We start from the raw sequence: 17,682 nt of genomic DNA, 5'->3' as shown, positions 1-17,682 counted from the left end.
TTAAAAATATGGAAACCGTATTTAGGTATTTTGGGTTTGGGTATGTAATGTTTTCTCTTCTATACTCCACCACCACTTTTTTTGAATCTTAATAGTTGAACCTTATCATGTTGGTTTAATTCTACTATTTTATTAATATCCTGTCTTTTTTTGGGGGGTGGGGGGGGAAAAGAGTTGTTTTGCACATATATCTGTATTCTTTTTTCTCTCTTCTCATCTACAGTACAACCATTTATTTTTTATTCTATTTTGATAATCACTGGCATATTTTCCACATCAAAAAACCAAACAACTTGGAACAGAATGAGAAAATGGAGTGGTCGTCACAAATAAGTGGATTTGGGATTCATCATTCATTACTTGGAAGGAAGGTTAGAAAAAAAGTAATTTATTTATCTTTACGATTCGGACATGTCATAAAACTTGTTTTGCTGCAGTATTACAGGTGAAAAAATATTATAAATTACATTTTTAAAAATAAATTAGTGCAGAATAGGAGAAAAACTGGGGTGCCGTCTGTGGTTCACTGTCCATTCATTATTCTGATGGCAGAGGAGATTAAGCTGTTTTTGTATCATCTTCAGGTTCCTGATGGTAGCAGGTGATTCCAGTGAGTGACTTGGAGGGTAATTGTTTCTTTTCACTCACAGCCCTTGACAGAGATTGTGGGTTAGGGGAGAGGCCTATATGCACAAAAACACAGACGTAGATCTGTTGAACATTCTTTGTTGTGTAATGTGGTTAATGGTGAGGAAAGGCTAGATCGCAAAGATTTCTCCATCAGCATTATTGTGGGAATAGAAAAAAAAACATTTCATTCACATCATAACTTCAAAGACTGCGAAAAGAGCAGTGTACGGTAATAGGCCTTTCTGGTCCATGAGCCCTTGCCACCCAAATAACCAAAAACCCTTGTACATTTTGATAGGAGGAAACCGGAGCACTCTTTAAAAAAAACCCAAGCAGACAGCACAAGATTTGAACCTGGGTTGTTGGCTCTGTCTTTCCAAGTTAAGCAGTGGAAAGATAAAGTTGTCATTTTCTAATTTTTTTTGGACACAAGGATAAAAGGAGAGTACAGTTCCAATTGGGAAAAGCAGATTTATATTTACAACGCTTCAATGTAGTCTGAATTTGGCCGACAAATTAACCCAAAATCTCAGTGGTTGACATTAATATTATAACTGCTTTATTCATTAAATATTTATTTAATATTACAGGCTGATATCAGGAGTATTGGAAATATTTAACTGGGCTGTATGCATTATCTCAAACTTTAGCAGTGCATCCTTCAAGGTTTTTGAAGTCTCAATTTCCACCAAAACATGAATCAGGATTAAGAAATTCTTACTAATAACCCCAAAGTATGGCAACGGTATTAACGAGCAAAAGAATTTATTTCAAATTAAATTTAAAAGATGCTCGACCATGTGAACATTTTCCCATTACCTTTATATACAAATTTAGTATCCACTTTATAACCGATCCAAGGATTTATTCATTCAGTTTTTTTTTACATTTTATCTTCAACATTCATACCCATTAAAAGTTGATATTTTCATTTTGGCATTTCAATTGTATAGGCTCCAAATTTACTCCTTTGGTCTCCTGGTATAAATGATGACATTTCAACTAATGTTTAGGTTGAAATTCTCACCCAGCTGGTTATACCACCCGAACAAAACTTTCTCTGTTAAGCTTTAAAACATATAATCTGAGTTATTTACTTCACATTGCGATAATTTTGTGGTGGGATAGGGAGAAAAAAAATTACATTGGCATTTGTACAAAGTACTAATGTTAAATCTTGGCCTTCTCTCCAGTGCTCGAATAGACTTTCATGAGGGGTACAGGTTAAGAATGTACCTGCAATTAAATTATAACAAATTTTTAAAGTACAATATCAAACATAAAATTTTAAAAACACAAAATAACAAAACTGTTATTTGTCATTTGTATCGTTTTCATTAAATGCCTCCACAAAGTCATATTAAATTACATATAAAAAAAGAAACTATGTTCATATTACAATCTGATAGGTATGCAGTACCCTACAAGGTGAACATGATCATTGTATCTGAGCATTGAAGTCCTTTCCATTTTTGAGGAGGTGGTTTTCAAAGGTCCGGTATGCCTGATGTGGGGAACATCCAGTCTACACAAACAGTCGGTGCTGCTTTAAGTGCAGTCCTTCATAGTCATCAGTCTTACCATTCTCAGAAAATGTCCTCTCAAATACCTACAAGATGTACATAAAAACAAGACGACTGTCACATAATACCTTCGACATTCTAGAGCTAATTCCATGCCAATAAAACATGACAAAAATATTTTTGTATATTTTCATTCACAAGGATAAAAGGTGAATACAGTGTTAAATAACTTAGTTACAAAGAACATTATTGATCACATCAAATGCAAAATGGCAGCTTGGAGGTTTGAGAACAATGCAAGTTGACACCTGTGGGAAGACATACTGAGCTAAAATTTTAGATGAGGACCTTTCATTAGAATTAATGTCTGGCATGCTGAGCATATCAAGTATTTTCTGTTTTTTTTTAAAAAAATTGCTGAATATGTTCCGATGTCCAAGGTCAATTCTTGGAAGGACTCTGGGGAATGTTGTAAAAAAGACGGGTACAGATGGATCGTTCCATGAAAGTGGCGACATGGGTCAACAGGACGATGAAGGCATCTGCCATATTCGCCTTTTGAACTGGGTGCAGGTCAGTGGGACGAGGTAGGATAATAGTTCAGCACAGACTAGAAGGGCCTGTTTTCTATGCTGTAATGTTCTACAGCTAAAGGGAGACCTTAGAGATTTATAAAATCTTGAGGGTCATAGCCATTATTCCTCCAAGTATCTAAAATAGGGGGAAGAGATTTAAGATGAAGTGGGAAAGATACCTTCTTTCTTCCGAGCATGGTAGGTGCATGAAACATGGTGCCAGAGGAAGTGGGGGGTAATTGTATTAATCAAAATCATTTAGATAGTTACGCAAATGACACAGCTGGGCAGCACATGGGGCAAAAATAGCCCAATGCAACTAGCTTGGTATGGATAAATTGGGTAGAAGGGCCAGTTTCCTTGTTGCAGAATTGTTTAACAGATACAAATGTACAACTTTTCCAAGCAATTGGCATGCTGAAGAAAATTGATGATGGCCCAAATGCTGCAGAAAAAGGTATTTACCAATATAATGCACAGGATTGAAGAATATTTTAAATATGAAAAATATACTAACAGAAAAGTCTTGCCAATGCCTGAAATTTGGCTAAGATCTATGAAGTGGGATTGAATCCATATGTACATTGAGCTTCATTTCATTGTCAAGAATCTGCACAAGTTGTTGCATGGATGGAAGATGACCAGATTCTAGTTTGGACCAAACAGGAACATCTGAAAATAATTAAAATAAACTTGTTATTTATAATTGGGCAGGATGGTAGCAAGATCATTTCATGTATAGTAGAGCAGCTGTGGCACCAATAGTCAAAATAGTCTTTTGAACAAGACTAACACTAAAACAATACATTTAGTGAAGTTTATATTACAAGGTCTCTCTAGCTTAGCTCTGCTAAGCATCTGGTTACTCGAAGAAAACTGAGCCAAAAGAAACTCAATTCACATAGGAACCAGCACCCAATTACAAATTATTTAAATAATTTGGCATCTATTTGTGCAACGAAGCAATTTCCAGCAAATCAGGTTGAACATTCAATTCTACAATGTTCTTAACACCCCAAAAAATGTTTGGATATTCCTCCATGGCTGCCTTGTGCCAAGGCACAGGTTCTAATATACTGGAGGGTAACAGGTTTATTGATGCATCTGGTCACTTTCAACGATTTTGCACCAGGAAATGGCAAGTTCAGATGCTGTTCAGGAGTAGGTGTGCCTACAGATATCTCCAAGCAGATGAATCAAAATTATGCAGAAATACTAAACAATAGTCTTTAACTTATCAAGCCAAGGGCAATCAGAACTTCATAATGTAGAACCTAGAGATCAAATACAAACCTACAAAATTCCCCCCTAAAATTCAACCAAAACTCCTTGGGAGCATCTTACCAATTGAGGTTATATTTTTAAAAACTGCTCTTAATGCAACTACTGATGACACACTATCTGGTTGCAACAGCAAAACACTCTCCTTGTTCTTAAACATTCCTGGAGTCTTTGACATTGGAGAGATTTACCAGGATGTTGCCTGGATTGCAAAAATAAATCTAACGAGGCAAGGTTAGCAGAGCTGGAATTTTTCTAATTTGGTCTTTAATTTCCCATCACTACATGCTTCTTGGTAACATCAACAAAAAGAACAGTAAATGATTCCAATATATTTGGCTGAAGACGTCGTCCGTAACATTGAAATCAACCAAAATGCTGCTTTTAAAAAAAAATTTAGACATACAGCATGGCAACAGGCCATTTTGGCCCACCCAATTAACCTGCACCCTCAGTACATTTCAAACAGTGGGAGGAAACTGGAGCCCCTGGGGAAAACCCACGAAGATATGGGGAGAATGTACAAACTCCTTACAGACAGCGTGGGATTAAAACCCCAGAACTGGCGCTGTGAAGTGTTGCGCTAACCGCTAAGCCCATATCCACATTTTATTCACTTTTGAAAAATTTTTTACATGGTCCTCCTGCACTATAAGGAATAAAGTCTAGCCTGCTCAACCTCTCCTTGTAGATTAGGCCCCGGAGTCCTGGCAATAGCCTTGTAAATTCATTTCAAGAGGAATAGCATACAAGAGCAGGGACATCATGTTAAAGCTTTACAATGCACTGGTGAGACCTCACCTGGAGTATTGTGAGCATTTTTGAGTTCCTCGTTTAAGAAAGAATGTGATGACATTCACAAGGATGATTTCAGGAATGAAAAAGTTATCATATGAGGAACATTTGATAGCTCTTGGCCTGTACTCATTGGAATTTGGGAGAATGAGGGGAATCTCATTGAAAGAGAAGATGTAGAAAGGATGATTTCCTTGGTAAGAGAATCTAGGAGAAGAGGATTGAAGGGTGTCCACTTAGAATGGAGATGCAGAGGAATTTCTTGCCAAGGGGAGTTGTGGAGGCCAAATCACTGAGTGTATTTAAAGCAGAGATTAATGGTTTCTTTTTTTTAAGGATTTAAATTTTATTGAGTTCTTTAAAATAGTTTCAAAAATATCACATTTATTGGCTATTAACAAATTTAAAATTTGTAAATTATGAAGTATTCATAGGCTAGAATTCAGTGGTTTTCAAACTACCCCCCAAACTCACATTCCACTTTAAGTAATCCCTATGCCGCAAATGCTCTGTGATTAGTAAGGGAAGGTTGAGAACCACACCTCTACTACCAATTGCTACTGAAATATTTTGAGAAAAATTGACATTGGCCCACTTCCTATGGAGCTATGAAACCGTGAACATAAGTCAATTCGATACGATTGAAACAGTGATTTTCAAACTTTTCTTTCCACTCGCATACCACCTTAAGCAATCCCTTACTAATCACAGGGCACTTAAAGCATAGGGATTGGTTAAGGTGGTATGTGAGTTTGGGGGACAGTTTGAAAACCACTGGGCTAGATTGTGCTTCATCAGTCTTGTTCATAAGTGATCAATTTAGTTTATTTTTAGGAACAAATTCTTTAAATTTGCTGGATTTTATGTCAGCACAATCCAGTTGTATGAAAGTGCAAAATTGTCAACCTTATGACTTACCATTTAATGTAATCTCAAATGCCCCAGTAGACATGCACTGATTTTCAATCATGTTACTAAGGAAGAACACCATCATGCATGCATAGATCTAAATAAGAAAATAAAAATGCAGTTTTAATCTAATTGTATGATTAATAAATTATCTATCCTCGGTGATACATTTTATCACTCGATAAAACTAACCCAGTCAGGCTTAAAAAAATAACAGTGCATCAGAACTCAAATGACATTAGGCACGAAAATCTGCTATTGCTGGGGTGTTGTACAAGACACAAAAGTTCTGGAGAAACTCAGGTCACAGCCTCCATAGGAAATAAAAGGCAATCTATGTTCAGGCTGAAACATTGCCTTTCATTTCCTACGAAAGCTGCGAGACATGCTGAGTTACTCCAGTGCTTGTGTAGAACTCAAAAAGATTACTTCTTAGGATGAATGATAATGCACACCTTAATGTGAGAATGAATTACAGATGGGCAGGGATAACTTAAAATCTTTGCATGTCCACATTGCTGCCACATCTCTCCAAATCAGTATTTCATTTTTGAAGGTTGGATTTTGAGAAAAGATCGTTGTTACTTGTCAGTTAAGATAGTGAACACTGGGGATAGCTTGCTTGGTAACACAATTAAAATGCTGTTGAAACAATTGATTGCTCTGGAACTGATGACAATATGGGATTTTTCAACATTGATTGCATATTTGCAAATATTTCTTAATACAATGCAGAAAGATCAAATAGCTACTGTTGCATCCACAATATGAAGAAAGTATTTATTTGATTTGAGCCAGCTGGCAAGATTAGTGCACAGTTGACTTGCAAAATAAAAATTGCAAGTATGTAGTGACTTTAGTTTAGACATTTTGAAGACCAAGAGAAAATACCAAGCCATAGCAAGCTGGGCAATTAATAAGATAGGATGTAAGAAAGCTTTTGAAGTTTTGAAAGGCTGTTCTGGAGAGATAGCATGGCATCATAGTTCAAACCTAGCACTACATTTTCTCAGCTAGAGCAAGGTGCTGATGGGTGCAACTGGTATCAATTTAAACAGGGATAGACAATCAGCACAGGTTCCCCAGTAGGGCCACAATAGCTTTTTCTCAATACCATTCCTTGCTAAGTCTTACACCCATCAAGGGACGATATAGGCACTGAAGGAATATTGGTTTGAAACATAAATATATCCTGACATCAGCAAATGCTTTTTGATTTGTAGAGGCAAGAGTAAAAACAATTGATAAGAATCTCGTGTACAAATTTTTAAATGGCAGTGCATTAAAACCATGTATAAAATTCTATTGCATAACCATCTCACAATTGAATAGCGATCATGTTAAAAGTTATTACATCACATGCAAAAAAAAAAAAAAATTCGATCAAAATGTTCAAACTAAAGCTGCCTTTCTGGTAAAATGTGTATTATGATCCATTTTAACAAGTCTACACACAAATTGCAACTCACAATAAGTGAACGGTTTTAACTTTTTTTAAGTAATTGTTTCATGCCAAGAGAAACTTTTTAGCCTGCTCAAGCTTTGAGGAAAATGCATCAGATAGGGAGGGCTATCATTAATCAATGATTATAGCTGCAAAAAAAATGAAATTGCAGTTAGAAAGTTAGAACCTCAACGACAATGCAATCATGGCCCGTTTCCGCTCCGTAAATGGTTATATTTGTGAAAGCAGCTCATTTTCTGTCACACATTTATATTTCTGTGAAATAAAAAAGCATTTTTTTTTGTAATAGTGCTCTGCTATTGATTCAAATCCGACGTTGTCTGTGAGAAGTTTGTACGTTCTGCGTGGGTTACCGCCAGATGCTCCAGTTTCTTCCCACTTTTCAAAGACACATGGGGTTAATGAGTAAATCATGAGAGCTTTCGGGCTCATGGGGGGTCAGAAAGACCCGTTACCTGCTGATTCTCTAATTTAAAAAACATTTTTTTTTAAATTCCAACATGAGGAAACTGAAAAGTGGCCAAAATCTTTTTGGTACGACTTTGGAAAGTTTAAACAGCTTACTTAGCAAAATTTAAGTATTGTGTATAATTTTGGCCTCTAACCAAGGGAGGATGTATTCATCATAAAATTCACTCGATTGGATCAGAATGGCAGATTTGCCATAAGACAAAGGATCGAGTAGATTGGAGCTGTGTCTCCAGAGAGTTGCAAAGAATGAGATCTCATCAAAAGTTAACATTATTAATAGACTTGATATGCTAAATGCTGGGAAGACTTTCCTTGGTTGAACAGCTGAACCATAAGAACAGTCTTGTCAGAGAACTTTCAAAATTTAGCAATATTAAATGAAAGTTATTTTTGTCAATTCTAAAAATGACATATTGCATCATGCATTTTCCTGGAAGAAATATCACAACCTTGTTCTGCTGACTCCAATGCCAGATGCTAGGTGCTTCCATGCCCAAATTGGGAAAGGGGTCTCGACCAACTATAATTAGTCCTATTAAGACCAGCTTGAAGACTGATAGGAAGGAGGCTACATGTCTGTAAAATGGAAAAAAAAAACCAAAAAGTTAAATTTACAACACATCAAAATCATGAAATTACCACCAAACAACTTGATCAGAACAGAAGCAACATCCAGAAAAAATCAGTTTCCCAAATGTCAATGAAACAATTACTGTTTGCTTCATCACTGAGCTTGGCTCAGAGATGATACTCTCACCTTGGAATCAAAGATGGGAATCAAACTCTGGACCTTGAGCCACATCAATCAAACCAAGACTAAAGCAGTCATGAGGTGCTGCATTTTCAGCGCTGATTTCTTTTGAACAGATCACTGATTTCCCCTCCCCCCACCCCCCGCCCCCCACAGCACTATTCAAAGGTGCACATGAACTTCTGCTGACTATAATCAAAACATTCAAACAAGAAAATAGTGCATTTCTTATTCAAAGTACTTTTTAAATTTACTTGCGCAGCATCTTGCTATTTGGATTCAATCCGAGTAATTCACCCTATGGAAATGAGCTGAATCATCCCAGGGAGCACAGATTTATCTTTAGTGCTGGCATACAGGACATCTTTTGGACAATTGTTTTTATGCTACTTCCTATCAAATTATTTCAAGAATTTAGACATCTATGAGTCTAAATGATGCTTTAAAGAGCAATTTTAAGAGTTGGCTCCAGTAATTTAATTTTAGATGTCATCTAATTTTATACTCGTGCATTAAAATAAAATTTGATGTTTACAGAGTAAATGAAGTATTAAAAGAACAGTGCATGGGATCAATCTGCTTGCATCATAATTTTCATGACTGGACATTCATTATCAAAATATTCAAGGTCTGACCACTGAATTGCAAAACCTACATCAGCCCAAGCCTTCACAAAATTCTTACCACATCCTTGGATTTATTACCACCCACTGGCAAAATTTCTCTGGAAAAGATGTTGAGGCTACTGATTTGCAAAACTATAGTCCATATGGAAAGCCTAACTTTATCTTTAGTAATGTTGCAATTAATTCACTCAATATTTTAAAAAAAAGATAACTTTGTTAATGTCTCAAACTTAGTGCACATACTGTATTAGAAAGCAGGCTTTTATTTATCGCTAAAAGCATATTGTGGAGTAATTTTCACATTCTCCAAAGATGCTGCACTATTGGATGTTTGAGCAAGGTCTTAAGGAACTATTTGAATCAACACTTGCCACACATTTTAAACAATGAAGAAGCAACTAACCTGTAAATAGGTTGTGGAAGGTAATTTTCTCCTTCAATACGGATGTCGGGATACCGCTGGCTTATAACCCGCGTATATTCCTCGTACACCCTTCTGTATCCTCAGGAGATACTAAATGAGAAAGGAAGAATTTCAGTTAGCTGAATGGAATAATATTTGTCTGACCAAAAGGTTTTTTTTTAATTAAAGCATAACCAAGGATTTCTAAAGCATTCAAATGAGCTTATTACCATAGCGTTATAAACTGCAGCTCCCTCATTGGAAGGGATTAGTAAATGATAAAGTAAAAGCTATAGTGAAAAAGGATAATGACTCAGAAAAGTAAAAATGCATAATCAATTTAAATGAAGTGAATAAGCTCTTGGGAGCAAAGAGAAAATGGGCCTCCCAAACAATGAGAAGAAAATTCTAAGAACAGTTATTGAATTTATACCAGTATCTTGAAATAACATTCTGGGAACAGCCCATCTTACCCCAGTACTTAAGACGTTAGTTAATAATCTTGTACAAGGTTCTTAGGGATAAGTGGCCACAGCATTTGATATGGTTCCGCACAATAGGCTGCTTTGGAAGGTTAGATCGCATGGCATGCAAAAGTGAGAGAGCAGATTGGATAGAAAATTGGCTTCATGGAAGAAGTCAGAGAGTGACGGCAGGAGGTTGTTTTTCAGACTGAAAGTCTGTGGCGAGTGATGAGCCAGTGTGTGGTACTGGGCCCATTGACCATCTTATCAATGATTTGGATGAAAACATGCATGGCACAATTTGAAAGTTTGCAGATGACACTAAAGTATCTGGTTTTGTAGATAGTGAAGACAGTTTATAAAAATTACACCAAGATCTTGTTTGATTGGCAGGTAGGAAGAGGAATGGTGATGGAAGTTAATGGAAATAAATGCAAGGTGTTGCATTTTGGGAGGTCTACATGAGTAGGACCTTCACAGTGAATGGCTAGGGAGCATTGAAGAGCAGAGGGATCTAGGAATGCAGGTACATGTTACCTTGAAAGCGATGTCACAGGTAGATAGGGTGGTCATAAAGGCTTTTGGCACTTTGACCTTCATCAGTAAAAGTTATTCCATAAAAGTTGGGAAGTCATGTTGCAGCTGTATCGGAAGTTGGTGATAGTCACTTTGGAATATTGTGTTCAGTTGCTGTGCTACAGGAAAGTGGGAAGTGGGAAGGGTACAGAGAAAATTTACGAGGGTGTTGCCAGATCTAGGGGGCCTGAGCTACAGGAACCAGACTACAGTTTTATACCTTGGAGTGCAGGAGGATGAGGGATGATCTCATAAAGGTATAGAAGTTCACAAGAGGAATCTTTTGTCCAGGGTAGGGGAAATCACCAAACATAAGTCTAAAGTGAAGGGAAAGACACTTTAATGGTTAGTGTATTAAACAAGCTGCCAAAGGTGGTTGAGGTTGGTACCACAGCAACATTAAAAAAACTTGAATGGGTTTAGAGGGACGTGGACCAAACGCAGATAGTTGTGACTACTGGTGGTGAATCATTTTGGTTGGCATGGAAAAGATGGGCCGAAGGGTCTGCATGACTCAATGATAATAATCCTTCATTAACACAAAAAGTGAAGTCGTGTAATCCACAATACTCCATATTTAAAAGAAGGGAACTGGATAAGGAATGAGGAATTGGCTAGGACATATTGAGGGGTTTATTGAAAGGAGCGATGGTGGATAAATTATGCAGAACTGAAGTCAATAATTCCCATGTAGTACAAAAGTGATCTGACCATGACTAAAAAAAATCAATTGAGGACAATATAAGATCCAAGAATAATATAACAATGTGAGACAAGAAGCTTTTGAGAATTGCGAATAGCTTGGAATTCAACACAAAGGAATCAGAGATGGTAAAATTTTAAAAAGTATGCAAGAAGGAAAAAGTCTACAAGAAGGAAAAAAATGACACTGCAATTACGCCAATTCTTTGAAATTCTTTTCCTGGAAGAAAACAAATATCATAAATGCAATGCAAGGTATTAAAATAAATTACTATTTGTAAAAGAAGTGTTGGCAAAATCTGACACTGCAATCTAAATCTCCAGGGTCCAATAATCTGCATCATGAAGTACGAATGATAATAGTGGATACATTGGTTTTCATCTTTCAAACTTCTAGATTATGGAACAGTTCTTGCAGATTGGAGGATGGCAAATGAAACTCCACTATTTAAAAAAAAAGGACGGGGATAAAAGGGAACACGAGATCCATTAACAAAATGTTTTCAAGGAAGAAATGCTCAAGACAGAAAATATCACACAAAGTCAGGGAAATTCTGTTTAATTAACTTTAATTAGAGTCCTGAGATCAAGTGGTAGAAAAGTTGAACGAGTATGTTATTTATTTAATTTCCACAACTCCTTAGGTAAAATACCACATAAAATGTATTGCAAATACAAATTCATCATTCTTTAATGCAACTTTTTTTTGCACCTTTATTAGTCAGAGGTGATGTTTCAGAAAACTGGAGGATACTTCATGTTGTATCTTTATACAAGAATAGGGTGATGATAAGCCAAGTAACAAGGTGATAAGCCTTACACCAGTGGGAACAAAATTACTGGGAAAAGATCCCAAGGATAGGATTTGTTTAAATTTCGATGAATCACTCTAGCAGGAGAGTGCACAGAATGAGTTGCCACAGTACAAGATGTGATTGCATTAGAAAGAGCACAGAGAAGATTCATCAGGATGTTGCCTGGATTGGAGAACTTTAATTAATTATGGGAAGAGATGGGCTTGTTTTTGCTGAAGAAGCCAATGGTGACCTGGTAGAGATACATCAAATTATGATACGTGAAAAAGTGGTACATAGTCAAAATCTTCATCCAAAGGTAGGGGTATTAAAAAAAAAAGCAGAGTGTGGATTTCTGGTGAGAAAAGTGTTTTGAATACATAATGAGTGGAAAGTTTTTATATACAAAAACAAAGTTGCTGATGTCTGGAACTTGCTGCCAGAGAAGGTGGTGAAATTAGATACCTGTTATCATCAGGAGTGAAATGTTTAGAATTTAGTTTGCAAATATTTACCATTCTGAATACAAAAAGAATGAATTTGGAACACAACCATTCAGCATGTTACATAAAGTATGGGGAAAAAATTGTATGAAACCCTTCATCAAATTTGCACCTCATGTGCTGAACAGAACAAAAATCATAAAATGTAATTGGAACAATCTGGTTACCAGTGTTGAACAGTGGGATATGGAAGATCTAAGCACTGGTTGTTTAAACAAAAATCCAAGGATTAGGGTTAAGGAATTTTTTTTTAAATGCAAAGAGCTGCATTCTTGGAAATAAGATAAAAAGACAATTTTTCAGTTGCTTATATTGATGGAAACTTACTCAATTAGGAATAAAAGTGCTAAAATAGCAGAAAAAGATTCAAAGAAAATTTCAAAAACACAGCCTCAAAAAACAACCTTGCCTCATCTTTATATAAGACTGTATAATATGTCTGCCTGTCCCGCATCGGACTTGTCAGCCACAAACGAGCCTGCAGCTGACGTGGACATTTACCCCCTCCATAAATCTTCGTCCGCGAAGCCAAGCCAAAGAAAGAAGAAAATATTCAGCACACTCCCTTGTCAAAACTCCTCTCCATAATCCACCATCAAGAACCTCACCCCTCCACGATAATGGATATAAAACTTGCCTGAACAAAAACTCTGACATTCTGTGAGCTTATTCAATTGCTTGTCGTACCTACGTGCTAGCCGTTTGCAAATCGAGGCTACCCAGATCTTTCTGCAATCTCTTGCCATTCAAAGAATGGCCTTTTGTAGACAATTTTGCGATGCAATACTCTGCCAAGATGCAGATCACTCAAATAATCCTTCCTTATCCCTTTGTTGCTTCCAAAGGCTCTTACAATTTATCATCATTAACTATTTAAAAGAGATTGGATACAGGCCTTGAGATGTTAATTAATTATCTATTTAAATATTTGGCAAATTAAAAACAGCATGTCAACCATGTCCCAATATAACTGAATTCCTGAGAAAACTGGCTCAAAAGCACCAGCCTCTGAACCCTGATAGGCAATTAGATATCCATTCTTCACAATTGGATTTATTTTTAAACTGAGCCCATGCATCAGTAACAGCAAGCAAGCTTTATTTAACCATTATTATCAGGCAAGAGCAGATATTATTACAATTCAGCAAAAAAATAAGCAGTACAAACAGGAAATCCAACCAGGATTTCAAAAGTTCCCCTTTCCAGTCACCACTTTCCATGTACTGCCTCACCCCACTTCAGAATGAACCACGACATGTTGAAGCTGCCATCCCATTACCAAGCGAGCCACAATCTGCAGGAGGAAATCAGCAGGTCAAGTAGCATCCAGTCAACATTTTTGGGCCAGAATTTTTCATTGAGACTGGGAATGCAGAGAAGAGAAGCTAAGAGGACAGGGTGGGAGGAGCAGGACAGGAGCTAGATGAACCAGAGAGGTGGAGCATGACACAGCTAGATGATTGGCGGATGCCAAAAAGGGAGAGCAAGGCAAGAAAAACAAAAGGGTCAGGTGAAGGAAAATGTCATAAAGGGTGGAGAAGACAAAGCTGCCAGTAATTTGATAAGAAATAACAATGGTGATAGGCAGAGACCAGATGGAACTGGGGGGGGGGGGGGAAAGAGAGAGAGAAAGAAAGGAGCAGAACAATTAAATAGAGGGAAAGGGATAGAATCAGGAGTGGGGATGAGAATGGGTGGGTGAGAAAGAGGGGGCTCTATTACTGAAAACAAAAATTCCAATGGGCTGTAGACAGCCTGGGTGGAACATGGGGTGTTATTCCTCCAGTTTACATTGGGTCTCACTCTACCAGTGGAGAAGGGCCAGAGTAGACAGGTTGACGTGGGAATGGCAAAGAGTTGAAATGGCATGCTACCAGGAGCCCAGGATAGTTGCAGACAGAGGGTTGATACTCTCCAGAATGGTTCCCAAGTCTGCATTTGTCTCACCCACATGGAGCAGGCGAGGTTCAAGGAGGTGCACGTGAAACTGCCTCGTGTGAGCACAGTTCAGGTCTGTGGATGGTGGTGAAGTAGAAAGTGTTGCTACTCCTGCAGTTCTGGGGGAATATAGCAGGGGCCATGGCAGGGTGGGGTGGGGCAGGGAAGGATGAGCAAACAAGGGAGCTGTGGAAGGAGCACCCTGTGGAAGGCGGAAAGATGGAAATGTGTGATCCCTTTTCCAATCTTTACTCTCCAAATTCCTCTTATATGCCCTATTCTCCATATCTGTATTTTAAATTCTCAACTTTTAGCTTATCATGCCAGAGAGGTGCAACAAAAATTAAATAACATTCTTTCTTATCCTTATTAACATCTCTGGTTGAAAAGACGAAGATATATTTGTCTGGGGGGGAAAACTACCCTTCTTGATTAGTGTATGTAGATGAGTGATACAAAGAATAGATTCATGAGAAACCCCAGAAATAATCATTGAATCAAGATAATCCTGGGAGTCTTCACAACTCTGTAGCAATAATAGGATCCAAAGAGTGAAGAAGCAATGCTGAAATATTTGTTTGTATAGCAACAGCCAGATCAACTATTTGCATCACTTCTGAGATACTCTATTGGCAGTACAGTTAGTGTAAAGGTTAGTGTGACACTATTACAGCACCAGTGATCTGGGTTGGAATCCAGTGCTGCCTGGAAGGAGTTTCCCCAGATGCTCCAATTTCCTTCCTCCCTTCAAAATGTGCTGGGTTGTAGGTTAATTTGAATATTGCGCAGCATGGGGTTTACTGGCCAGAATTGGCTTCTACTACGCTGTAAATAAAATTTAAAGATTTTTTTAAATTAAAAATCAAATAGATAGTCCCCAGCTTATGATCTATGTGACTTACAACTGAAAAAAATATCGTATAAATTAAAAAATGTAAAGGGCCTACCTATGGAAAATAGCTCCTTAAGGCAAGCGTGACCAACCTCTCATGAGTATTGGACGAACAATAAAACAGATAGTGAATTTCTGACTTTTCAAGATACAACTGGTCAGTTAGAACAGAACTTGGTCGTAAGTTGAGGATTACCTGTACTTATACTTACAATCACACGTTTATAAGCTCACATTAACAATTTTCTACTCATTTTCTGTTCAGATTGCCATCAAACAACACCAGGCCATAATAGGCTCCTTATTAAAATGCACAAAATTATGACTCCAGTTTTGAGTTTGAAAAAATTTGCTGGGGTCATTTTTTTTTTTTTAAAAACACTTTCTGTTCGGGACACTCAACCATGCGCTGGAGACTCAAAGCACAGCCGAAACTGGAATTTGAAGGCAAAACAAACTGCGGGAAGAATTCAGCAGGTCCGTTGGTTGATGGAGACAATGGAACAGAACCTGCTTCAGTTTGCGATGGTAGATGACGCGGTCTCAGGTTATTCTTTTGCAAAGCCTGCCTTGTTTGATATTTCCACATATTTACTACTATAAAGGGGACAAATTAGGTTCTCCGATATGCTACATTTCTTTTGAAATAGGGCGGTTGCCTTTCTGATAGGTTGCCTAATAAAGCTGTTCATGCTCCAGTGATGAAAATATTTATCCTTAGATCCATTATAAAATCTCCATCATCCAACTGTGCTTTGACAGCATGTCTCACGGGAAGAGTTTTGATTCTTCCTCTTCCAACACAATCTTCACCCTCTGACCTCCCATCATTTCCATTCCAAAGTCATCTCGTGGAAAAGGGAATTTCAAAACTGCAGCAAAGCCTGCAAACTGGCTGTCTGTTTCCGAGGCACAAATGGAACCCATTTTATTTTCCTGGCCCAAGCTCTCCCTTCAGCAACAAAAACAACCCACAGAAATGCTGGGGGAACTCCGCAGATCTGGCACGGTTGGGAAGGACAGGTAACCGACGTTTCGGGCTGGAGCCCCTTCCTCAAGGGTAGGTTCCTACCATCTGAACCATGACCTGTCTAAGTTGACAGGTCCAAGTTGAACCTTCGCAACATCCAGCCGTGATCTCGCCCGAGACCCCAGTGCTTCACAAACGTGCGACCACCATCCCTCAGCCCAAAACGTCGGCCCTGCCTCTTTGCTCAGGTGACCTGCTGAGTTAAATAAAGTAGAGCGTGACCTGCTGCGTTTCTCCAGCATCGTCAGCGACCCCTTTCACATCAACATTAATCACTCAGATTGAACCAGGATGCAAGGGCTGAAGCCATTATTCCGAGAGCACGATGCCGGTGCCCGTGTGATAAAGGACGGCCCGGGGCAGGCCAGCCACCCCTTCCTGCCGGGCGTGGGCCTAGCATCCCATCCCATCCCGGCCCGACCCGACCTTTGGCCTCACCAGATCTGGAAGCGCAGCACCGGTCCGGTGACGTACTGCATCTTCAGCCGCTTGTCGGCCAATCCCTGGCCCACGGTGCCCAGGCAGGTCAAGGCGACCAGCAGAAACGACAGCGCGACGCCGCCCGACGCCATTCTCGCCGACGCAGATCCACTCCCGTCACCGCGGCGACGGGTGCCAGGTCGCCCCCGGGTGCGCGTGCGCAGCCTCCTTCCCACGTGACCCCCCCCCGAGGGCTCGGCTCCCGTGATCGCGATGCTCCGGGTGGCCTCAGTGCGCCTGCGCAGCCTCCTTCCCACGTGACCCCCCAGTGGGCTCGGCTCCCGTGATCGCGATGCTCCGGGTGGCCCAGTGCGCCTGCGCGGCCTCCTTCCCACGTGACCCCCCAGTGGGCTCGGCTCCCGTGATCGCGATGCTCCGGGTGGCCCAGTGCGCCTGCGCGGCCTCCTTCTCACGTGACCCCCCACCGCGCTTCGGATGCCCCAGTGAGCTCGACTCCCGTGATCGCGAAGCTCGTGACCCCAGTGCGACTGCGCGGCCGCCTTCTCACGTGACCCCCACCGCGCTTCATGTGCCCCAGTGAGCTCGGCTCCCGTGATCGCGAAGTTCCGGGTGGCCCCAGTGCGCCTGCGCGGCCTCCCTCCCACGTGACCGTCAGTGGAGCAGGGCTGTCACCTCGTAGGTCCGCAGAGCGAACCACGCTGCCATTCACTAATTTGTGCCAAATAAATCTTTCAAATGCACTAATTTAGTGCAGGCAGGTTCAAAATATACGCCGCGGCTGACGATACCGTGGTAGTGGGCTGTCTGAGTCAAGTTTATTGTCATCTGATTGTACAAGTACAACCTGACAAAACAACCCTCTCTGGTCCTCGGTGCAAAACAAGCAGACACACACCCAGACACAACACACACA

General features: G+C 39.4%; 2 protein-coding genes across 8 annotated transcripts in view; one reads left to right on the top strand and one right to left on the bottom strand.

The window, feature by feature from the left end:
- Positions 1-15,684, top strand: part of LOC138742695 (glutamate-rich protein 6-like) — a 60,337-nt gene extending 44,653 nt beyond the window's left edge. For 3 of the 7 annotated variants that reach the window (XM_069897444.1, XM_069897438.1, XM_069897443.1), the window contains one exon: positions 303-2,239. In XM_069897444.1, the coding sequence (XP_069753545.1) occupies positions 303-449 (147 nt within the window). In that variant the 3' untranslated portion in view covers positions 450-2,239. Of the gene's footprint in view, positions 1-223; positions 2,240-8,937; positions 9,543-15,563 lie in introns of those variants that run through there. The other 4 variants (XR_011344363.1, XM_069897439.1, XM_069897440.1 and 1 more) reach the window with 4 other exon arrangements.
- Positions 368-16,987, bottom strand: LOC138742696 (thioredoxin reductase-like selenoprotein T). Its single transcript, XM_069897446.1, has 6 exons — positions 16,767-16,987; positions 9,430-9,540; positions 8,099-8,225; positions 5,723-5,810; positions 3,246-3,400; positions 368-2,239 (listed from the first exon to the last, which is right to left on the bottom strand). Exons 1-5 carry the CDS (start codon positions 16,898-16,900, stop codon positions 3,276-3,278), a joined length of 585 nt encoding a protein of 194 aa, XP_069753547.1. The 5' UTR covers positions 16,901-16,987; the 3' UTR covers positions 368-2,239; positions 3,246-3,275.
- Positions 16,988-17,682: the final 695 nt, after the last annotated feature.

This window comes from Narcine bancroftii, chromosome 9 (assembly GCF_036971445.1).
Source record: "Narcine bancroftii isolate sNarBan1 chromosome 9, sNarBan1.hap1, whole genome shotgun sequence".
NCBI classification, from domain to species: Eukaryota; Metazoa; Chordata; class Chondrichthyes; order Torpediniformes; family Narcinidae; genus Narcine; species Narcine bancroftii.
This window is presented reverse-complemented; position numbering and strand designations above follow the sequence as displayed.